The sequence below is a fragment of the Sylvia atricapilla genome, chromosome 16, assembly GCF_009819655.1.
Source record: "Sylvia atricapilla isolate bSylAtr1 chromosome 16, bSylAtr1.pri, whole genome shotgun sequence".
NCBI lineage: Eukaryota > Metazoa > Chordata > Aves > Passeriformes > Sylviidae > Sylvia > Sylvia atricapilla.
Genome location: NC_089155.1, coordinates 6,880,879 through 6,890,532, shown reverse-complemented (window position 1 = coordinate 6,890,532; position 9,654 = coordinate 6,880,879). Strand labels below are relative to the sequence as shown.

General features: G+C 64.8%; 1 protein-coding gene across 1 annotated transcript; it reads left to right on the top strand.

Annotated features, from left to right (window-relative positions):
• Positions 1-550: 550 nt before the first annotated feature.
• Positions 551-5,082, top strand: MMP9 (matrix metallopeptidase 9). The gene is made up of 13 exons (XM_066330674.1): positions 551-760; positions 962-1,200; positions 1,535-1,683; positions 1,885-2,013; positions 2,095-2,268; positions 2,344-2,517; positions 2,644-2,817; positions 2,963-3,118; positions 3,207-3,483; positions 3,602-3,741; positions 3,852-4,002; positions 4,096-4,199; positions 4,484-5,082. The coding sequence occupies exons 1-13, from the start codon at positions 620-622 to the stop codon at positions 4,591-4,593; spliced, it is 2,118 nt and encodes a 705-aa protein (XP_066186771.1). The 5' UTR covers positions 551-619; the 3' UTR covers positions 4,594-5,082.
• Positions 5,083-9,654: the final 4,572 nt, after the last annotated feature.

Sequence of the window (9,654 nt, the reverse complement as noted above, 5' to 3'; positions counted from 1 at the left end):
CACTGGGGTGATGCAGCTGTGGTGAGGAAGGATGCGGAGTCCTGGTGAGGTGCAAGCTCCCGAATCCCAGGCAGGTGGGTTCCAGATGCTGGGGCTCAGGTGGGGGCTCCACTGCTATCTGCCCCCATGCCCACCCAAGCCCTTGGGGGTATGGGTCCAGCACCATCAGCCCTCGGCAAGCCAAGCTCTATGTCAGCCAGTGTGATGACACAGCTACAGGGTCCTGAGCACCTGGCTGGCCTCCAGTGGTGCCCTGCTGTCCCCCCAGCTACCATGGTCTTGGGGCCAGCAGGGCAGTGCGTGAGCAGGGCAGCCCCAGGGTGGCCATCCGGTGCTGTGCTGTGGCCCGGTGGAGCTATCCAGTCACTTTCCTTCTCCCTGTCCTCGTGTGGCTGCGGAACGCGCGTATTTAGTAAACAAGGTGATGAAACAGTTAAGGCAGAGATAGAGTGTGCATTTCGTCACCGTGGGAAGGGAGAAGGGAGCGTGAGTCGGCGCTGAGGGGTCTGAGCGTGACTCACTGCCCTCCCACCCCATAAATAGGAGCGGGTAGCCCGGCGGCATCTAGAGAAGACAGCGGGGACCAGCACAGCCATATCCCTCCTGTCACCGCCAAACCATGGCACTCCTCCTGACCCCGCTTGTCGTCGGGCTGCTGGCCGTCTCCTGCTGTGCGGCCCCTCTCCAGGGCAAGCCGCAGGCGGTTGTCACCTTCCCGGGGGACCTGATGAGCACCCTGCCGGATCTACAGCTGGCAGAGGTGAGGGGAGCATGGCCCCGTGGTGCCCTCCTGGCACCCAGGTCCCCAAGGGGCAGCCGGGCTGACAGTGAGGGGCTGCAGGCACTGCTTGAGAGCTGTCAGTCTCCTTGAGCTCAGGGAGACACCCAGGCTGGGATGGGTGCCGGGGCTGCTGGAGCCTCTCTCGCCTCACTCACCCCTCTGGCTGACTTTCCTCCACAGCGCTACCTGCAGAGGTTCGGCTACACCACAGAGGCAGAGGCTAAGATTGGTGGCAGGCAGGTGTCCCTGGGCAAGGCACTGCTCAAGATGCAGAAGCAGCTGGGCTTGGAGGAGACGGGAGAGCTGGATGCTGCCACACTGGAGGCCATGCGAGCCCCCCGCTGCGGTGTCCCTGACATAGGAACCTTCCTTACTTTTGAGGGGGACCTCAAGTGGGACCACATGGACCTGACTTACCGGTGAGTCTGCTCTGGAGATGAACCCTTGTGTCCCCATGGTGATGGTCCCAGGAGAATGGAGAGTCTGAGGGTCCAGGAGGCTGGTAGCCTCTGCTCAGCCTTTGTCCGGGCTTGGTGCTGCCTGTACAGCTGGGTCCCAGTGCTGCCAGGGCCAAGCCAGGATGGCAGCTGCATCTGCTCCCTGATGCCCAGAAGAGCACCTGAGCCCTGGGGGAGGTGAAGGGTGGTGGTGACTGCTATCACCTCTGGGGATGGGGATCTGCTCCTTCGCAGAACAGGGTCACTCCTGCATGTGGGGGAACCTGGCAGCACTGACCCTCTGCCTCCCTGTTAGGGTGATAAACTACTCCCCCGACCTGGACCGTGCCGTGATTGATGACGCCTTCAGACGGGCGTTCCAAGTGTGGAGTGATGTGACCCCTCTCACCTTCACCCAGATATACAGTGGCGAGGCAGACATCATGATCATGTTTGGCAGCCAAGGTGATGTCCTTTGGGCAGGCAGGGAGCGAGGAGGGGCCTGGTGATGCACCGTGCCTGTGGGATCCTCACCCCATGTCTCCTTGGACTGTGTCAGAGTCCCCCTGCCCCCACACGTGCAGGAGGTGTGCAGGGTATCTGTGTGCATGCTGGGGACGTGAGGGCTCCTGTGGCAGGTCCAGCTGAGGGTGCTTTTCCCTGCAGAGCACGGGGATGGGTACCCCTTCGACGGCAAGGATGGGCTCCTGGCCCACGCCTTTCCTCCAGGCAAGGGCATCCAGGGTGATGCCCACTTTGACGACGATGAGTTCTGGACACTGGGAACTGGCTTAGGTAAGGGCAGGGTGTGGTGGATTGGGGGGGTCTGATGGTGCCAAAGCCAGCCACAGCATTGAGCCACCCCTCTCTGAGCAGTGGTGAAGACCCGCCACGGGAATGCCAATGGAGCCGAATGCCACTTCCCCTTCATCTTTGAGGGCCGCTCCTACTCCCGGTGCACCTCGGAGGGGCGCAAGGATGGGCTGCCCTGGTGTGCCACCACCTCCAACTATGACCGGGACAAGAAATACGGCTTCTGCCCCAGCGAGCGTGAGTAGTGGCAGCCATAACCCCTGCCCAGCCCTGCGGTGCCTGGGGCCATCCTCACTCTCTCTCATCCCACAGTCCTCTATACCAATGGTGGCAACAGCGATGGAGCCCCCTGCGTCTTCCCTTTTGTCTTTGATGGCACCTCCTACGATAGCTGTACCACAGATGGGCGATCCGATGGCTACCGCTGGTGTGCCACCACCTCCAGCTTTGACCAGGACAAGAAATACGGCTTCTGCCCCAACCGAGGTGCCAGAAGGCTGGGGAGCATGCAGGGGAGTGGGCACACAGGGTGGGCACATGAGGGATCTCAGTGTTGTCCTGGGTTCTGGCCAGTGCAGTGTCAGGCACAGCCTCACTGACATTTTGTTGCAGACACGGCGGTGATCGGCGGCAACTCCCAGGGGGATCCGTGTGTCTTCCCCTTCACCTTCCTGGGGCAGTCCTACAGCGCCTGCACCAGCCAGGGCCGGCAGGATGGCAAGCTCTGGTGTGCCACCACCAGCAACTATGACACCGACAAGAAATGGGGCTTCTGCCCTGACAGAGGTATGGGCCTCTCTGCCTGTGCTCTGTTTTGTGCCTCCCAGACCCATGCCATATTGTCACACTTCTTGTGGGGACCACAGTCTCTGGATGGTGTGTCCTGCCCTGTTGTGGCTCACCAGGCACTTAGGCAAAGGCTTTCTCACAGGTTACAGCATCTTCCTGGTGGCTGCCCATGAGTTTGGACACTCACTGGGGCTGGACCACTCCAGTGTGCGTGAGGCCCTGATGTACCCTATGTACAGTTACATCCAGGACTTCCAGCTGCACCCTGATGATGTCCAGGGCATCCAGTATCTCTATGGTGAGTAACTGCACTGCAGCTTGGTGCATTGGGTTTCCTGCTGCACCAAGCTGACTACAGCCTCATGCCCTCCACTGTATTCACTCAGGTCGTGGCTCTGGCCCTAAGCCCACTGCACCTGCACCTGCTCCCACGGAGGAGCCCCAGCCCCTGCCCACGGAGGAGACCCAGCCCCTGCCCACGGAGGACACCCAGCCCATGCCCACAGAGGCTGGCAGCACCTCCACCACTGAGGAAGAGGAGGAGGAGACACCAGAGCCCACAGTCAGACCCATTCCTGTGGACCCCAGCCGGGATGCCTGCACGGAGAAGAACTTTGATGCTATCACAGAGATCAATGGGGAACTGTACTTCTTCAAGGATGGGTGAGTGGCAGCATCTGGCACCTCCTGCCCTGATGAGGGATGTGGGGGAACACAGGGATGTGGGGGACATGGACTGTGGCAGACTCAGGTGATCAGGACAGCTCATATTCCCCACCAGGAAATACTGGACCTACTCATCCTTCTGGAAATCAGGCATCCAGGGTGCCTTCTCTGTTGCTGATACCTGGCCTGGCCTCCCAGACACCATTGATGCTGTTTTCCAGGATGTGCTCACCAAGAGGGTCTTCTTTTTTGCTGGTGAGCTCTGCTCCCACTGCCCTCGGCCCAGTCCCAGGGCAGTGGGAGGCGCCGGGTGAAGCCTGGGAACTCTCAGGGCTGTCTGACACCCACACTATCTCCCACTGCAGGTCGGCAGTTCTGGGTGTTTTCTGGGAAGAGTGTGCTGGGCCCCCGGGGGATCGAGAAGTTGGGTATAGGGAAGGAAGCTGGCCGCCTCTCAGGGGCCCTGCAGCGGGGCCGTGGCAAGGTGCTGCTCTTCAGTGGAGAGAACTACTGGAGGTGAGCAGGACTGGAGAGCAGCAGTGCCTGCCTGAGAAAGGGACTGGGGTGGGGGTTTCCAGCAGCCCTGAGCACGGCTCTGCTCTCCCACAGGCTGGATGTGAAGGTTCAGAGAGTGGACAAGGGCTACCCCCGTGCCACTGACGATATCTTCACCGGCGTCCCCCTCGATGCACGCAATGTGTTCCTTTACCAAGGTGAGTAGAACCTGGCAGGTGGGTGCTGTGTGTTCAGGCCTGGGCTACCTGAGCCTCTCATGGCATTGCTCTGGTTCCTGGCTTGGTATGCTTGGGTGTGTGGGGAATGGCCCTGGGACAGGGCATGCCATCACTCCCCGTGGGTCCTTGTGGTGGAGCTGGCAGGGTGCCTGCAAGGTGCAAGGTGCCGTGTACCTGTGCTGCTTGGGCAGCCACCGGGATGGGTCCTTGTATGGCCAAACTCCTGTTGACCCTCCATTCCCTCTGTCTACCTCCTTGCCTAGGCAAGTACCATTTCTGCCGGGGCAGCTTCTACTGGAGGATGACACCGCGCTACCAGGTGGACCGGGTGGGCTACGTCAAGTATGACATCCTGCAGTGTCCCCAGCACTGAGGGCCTGACCAGCCACTGGCTCTGCCAGTGCTGCTCCCTGCCCACTGCTCCCAACCTGTGGGCTCCTGTCTCATAGGCTGACCCCTGGGAGCCTTGTAGCTGTAGGTAGCCCCAGATGAGGTCACCATCTTCCTGGAAGAAAGGGGCAGGGGGTCCTGGGGTCACCCCCTGAGAGCTGCCCTGCCTGGGGAGCCCCAGCTGGGGAGAAGGACTCTTGCCACAGCTGGCATTGTGCCACCCCTGCCAGCGCCAGCTCCACTGCACAGAGGCGTTTGTCTGGTGCAAACCGCACATGGATTCGAGACCAATTTGTCTTTTCCCTGAGCCAGCAATGCCAGGTCAGGCTGAGCCCCACTGGGAGCTGGCGCCTGGGGACACACCAGGGCGGGACACAGGGTTTTGCCTACTCCTGCCCACTGCCCACTCTGCCAACCACTCCCTCTGCCAGTTGCCTGCCCATTTGTAATAAAGACAATTCTTTGGACACAACCTCGAGTGCTCTCTCAGTTACAGGAGCCGTGGTTTAGAAAACCTCCATGTACTGCGGGCTTCATCCTCCCCCAGTCCGGATCGTGCCACCACCAGTGGGCAAGGGGCACTGGGGGCGGGGGGCTGTCACCAAACTCCCTTTTCTAAGGACTCTGGATCCCTCAGGGACGCTGGATGCAACGGGAAAGGATGTACCTCGGTCTCAACATTGTACACCACCAGCCCCACGCCAGGCGCAGCAATCCCCACCCCGACTCCCCCAACCTTCCAAGCTCTGGCTCCGCATAATCCTCCACTCAGTACCCTCTCCTGCGCGCCACCTGTGCACCGAGATGAGGGCGGTTACCACCGCCTGTGGCCGGCACACAGCGTGTGACCGGACTCCCCACTGCAGCTGAGACCCTGCCGCGGGCTGGCCCCGTAGATTTCCTCGGCCCCGCTCTGTCCCTGCGCGGCCGCAGAGCTCGGCGGCAGCGCCAGGGCAGCGATCGTGCCCGAGGGTGCCCGGGTCCGAGGCAGGGTGGGGCAGCCGCAGCTCCGGAGCTGTAATTAGCTGTAATTAGCGGCCGCGGCTCCGGACAGGGCGGGGGCAGAGCGCGGCCCCCTCCCGTCCCGTTGGGGCAAGGTCCCAGCACCCCCAGTTCGGCGGCGGCTGGGGGACCGACCGGGCGTGGCGGAACGGTCCTGTCCCGTCGCGTCGAGCCGGACCGAACGGGCCGAACCGAGCCGACCGGAGCGGGGCCGAGCCGATCCACTGGGACTGGAGCCAGCCCTGCGGCCGCGGGGGCGGCGCGGCGGGCGGTGCCGCGGGCACTAGGACCCCGGTCAGCGCCCGGCGGGGCCGCGCTCAGCGACCGCCGGGGCCGGAGCCACTTGTGGCGGCGACGGGGCCATGAGCGGGCGGTTCACAGTCACCGGCGGCGGGGGTGAGCGCCGGGGGCAAGGGGGGCCCGGGGAGGCTCCGGAGGCGGGACACGGTCAGCGACGAGGATCCGCGGGGCGAGGACAGGGTCCGCGGGGAGTGTCTGGGAGAAGGGTCCGCGAGGAGGGCCGGGCCGTCGGGGCAGCACGGGGGGTGCGGAGCTGCGGTCGGTCTGGCCCCTCGGAGGCAGTGCAGACCCCCGGAGTAGGGATGGCGCGGAGCTGCGGGATCCGAGAGATGGGAGGTGCAGAGCAGGGAGTGGGGCTCGGCCGCCCGGGCAGGACCCCTCGTCCCAGACTCTTCCCCGGGGCCACCTCCGCTCCTCAGGGAGCTCCCCTGTTCCGTCCCCATGCCGGGGGCTGTTGGAGCGAGGCCCTGCTGCTGCCGGATCGGCAGCGGGATGGAGCGGGGTTGTGGCTGTGGGTCGACTTGTGGGTGTGAGGTCACATACTGCTCCTCAGGGAGCCATGGTGCAGGGTGGCTGCTGCCCAGCCCGCTGAGGGCAAGCTGTGGCCAGCCTTCGGATGCAGCAGTGCCCACTGGGCTGCCATGGGCACAGGTACTGGAGCCGGCAGCCATCGCTCTGTGGTGCCCAGGGGACGTGGCGGTGGGGCTTTGCTGTCACCAGAGCCGTATCGATCCCAGAAAACCGGCCGACGGCAGCACCGTGCTGCCGGAGCTGTGACCTTGCACCCTCGGCGAAGGGCGCGGGTGGGAGGCGCGAGCAGCCGGACAGATACCACGACACCCGGGGTGGGCTGTGCCTCTGTCAGTGGGCTCTGGCCTTTGGGGCCCTGTCTAGGATCACGCTGTCGTGGGTGATGTAGGGCTGTATCCAGTGGCAAGGGGATGCAGGGCCACTTGTCACTCTGTGGCAGCTGGGCCAACTGGGCCTGGCCTCTGGGCTGTGTTGGGGTGGAGCAGACTGTGATGAGCCAAGGCCGTGGCTGAATTCTGAGGCCCTCTAGGAACAGCTCCTCGGTTTGGCAGCCAGTTCGCTGGTGGGGGGCTGCAGGGAGCTGAGGTGGGCATGCTGAGTAGCTGTGGTGGGAGCAAGGGACACATCCTTCTCACTGAGCTGTGACCTTGTACCCTCCCAGAGGCCAGCCAGTGGCTGGTTCTGCTGGAGGTGCCCTGTCATGTGGGGTGGTCATGGCTGTGGCAGGGTGGCTACTCTGTCATGTGATGTGGTCACAGCTGTGGCAGGGGTTGGCAGCGTTCAGGAATTCCTCATATCCCACATTTCTCCACAGCACTGGGACCATGGATGCTGCCTCCCGGAGAGATGGATGGCAAGGGGTGCATGGGGCTGGCAGTTGCAGGACTGGCAGGGGCTGCAGATGGCAGGCGGGAGTTCTGGACAACAGTGGTCCTGAGAGGGACTCGGCCCTGACGGACGCTCGGTGTTGCCTGGCCCCGTATCAGTGTCACGCGTGGGGGACAGAGTGACGGAGACCCCCGGGACCACGGGGCGGTGAGGGAGCGAAGGCTGCAGCCGCCCGTGCTGCCAGTGCCGGGGCGGTGCGGGCACCGCCGGTCCAGCGGGAGGGCCGCAGCTCGTCCGGGAGCTGGCGCCGTGCTCAGGGCGCCCTGTGGCTCCCGGGGCCGCCCTTTGGGAAGGCTCTGCCCGGAGCGGCCCCAGGCGGGTGGTGCTGAGGAAGGATCTCAGCCCCCGGGCAGAGGCGGCGGCAAGGGACCGCCCGGTGCCGGGCGGGGCAGGGTACGGACAAGGCGCCGCCGCGGGGGCCTCGGGGCCGGGCGCAGGTCACTGCTGGAGTACGGCCGGATCCAGGGCTTGTCCCGGGAAATGGAGTCCGTGCGGGGGCGGACAGGGCTGCGCGGGGTCTGCGCGGGCGGCGGCGGGGGCGGACAGCGCTGCGCGGGGCCGCGGCGCCGCCAGGGGGCGGTAACGGGACGGGACGGCTCCGGTTGGGGGTGTGCCCCTCCCGGCCCCGCCCCCGCGGCCCCGCCCCGCCCCCGGGAATCGCCGGTGCCGCTGTCCCGTGTGGGAGCCGCTCCCACCGCGAGCGCAGGGCGGGCCGGATCCCGCGGGGCCGGGGATCGATGTGCTCCACCTGGGACTCACCGCGGGGCCGGCCCCGCCCCCGGGAGCTGCACCTGGGGCTGCCACCCCCGTGCCCGGTGCGCTGCCCGTGGTACCGCCGCCCTGGCCCCAGAGGGCACCGAGGCAGCCCCACCGCGGAGCCCCTCTGTGTCCCGAGCGGTCGGGCTCGGCGGCAGTAGCCATGGCAACCAACCAGTTATGGAGCCTCTCTCGTTGCCATGGAGACCGGTCCCTGTGTCACCCTTGCCGTGACTCTCGGTGCTGCGGGGGTTCAGCAGCTCTCTCGGCCCCCCTGGGGGCCGTGGGGTCATGGGGCTGTGGGCCATCAGCCATGGACAAGGCTCTGTGGGGCAGCTGTGTGAGGCTGGCCCCAGGTGGAAGCGAAGCCCTGAGGGGGGCTTGGGTAGAGTAGGGACCCCACCAGCCCTGGCTGCACCCCCATGCCGGACCCCTGCCGAGAGGCGCCAGGACACAAGGGAGGGGCAGGGCCCCCACGTGGGGCACGGTGCACGGGGGGGTACATGGGAGGGACAGGGGCTGCTAAGGAGGCTCCCCCAGTGCCCCCATCTCCTCCAGCCCCCTCGCAGACACCTTGATCAGATTTGTGGAAGACTGGGTGCCCCTGGGGTATCATTAGAAGAGCCAAGGGTCTGCAGCAGGTAGAGGCTGATGATATGGGAGGAGGGATGCTGCCAGGGGGCTGGAGCAGCCGAAGCCCCATCTACTGCCTGCAGTAGCTTTCCCAATGAGTCCACATGCCACTGAACACACTACAGGTGCTTCAATGGGGTGCCAGAGTGGAGGTCCTTGCATAGGCTGTGGGGCTGAGTGAGGGGTGCCGTGTGGGACGCAGGACACTCCAGTGTCTCATCAGCTGATCCTGCACCCAAACCCTTCTGGCAGTGGCTGGCAAGTGGCCATGCAGCTGCTCCTCGGCCATCACTGGGCCCTCTGGCCTTGGCTCAGCAGCGGCTGTCTGGAATCCCCAGGGTACCGCAACTGGCACGGGGCTGCTTGGGGGCTCCTCAGCTGTGTCGCCAGGAGCAGGGCCTGGTGGGAGGAGGCTGCTTCTGCCGCTGATCCCTGTGCCAGGCTGCCTAGCCGCCCACTGCCAAGACCCTGCTACTGGCAAGACATCTGGGCAAGGGCAGCTGGGGACGCTGCGCCAGCTGCGCACTGTGCTGGGCTCGCGTGACGCAGGAGCTCACAGCCTTGCCCCATGGCCTCTGCCAGCCCTGCCCCACTGCTGCCCTTCTGCTCTCGGCCTCAGCAGCTGCAGTGGCTCCTGTGGCTCGCCTCGCAGCCCCACAGGACACTGTACCTCCCTCTGTGTCCTGTCCTGCTGCTGCAGCTGGTGTCAAGTCCCAGCTGGTGCCCATGTCAGCTCTGGGCTCTGCTTTTGCCCCATACTGGTGGCAGGGCCCTGACCTGTCTGGATGAAGATAAACAAGAGCACTCCAACCTGCCAAAGTGCTGCAGGACGTGTTGCCCCTGGGTTTGTGGGGGTGTCAGGACAGCAAGGTGAGGGCACATGGTGATGCAGCCCCCCACTAGGACATTCAGCTGGCATCACTGCCCTTTGCCC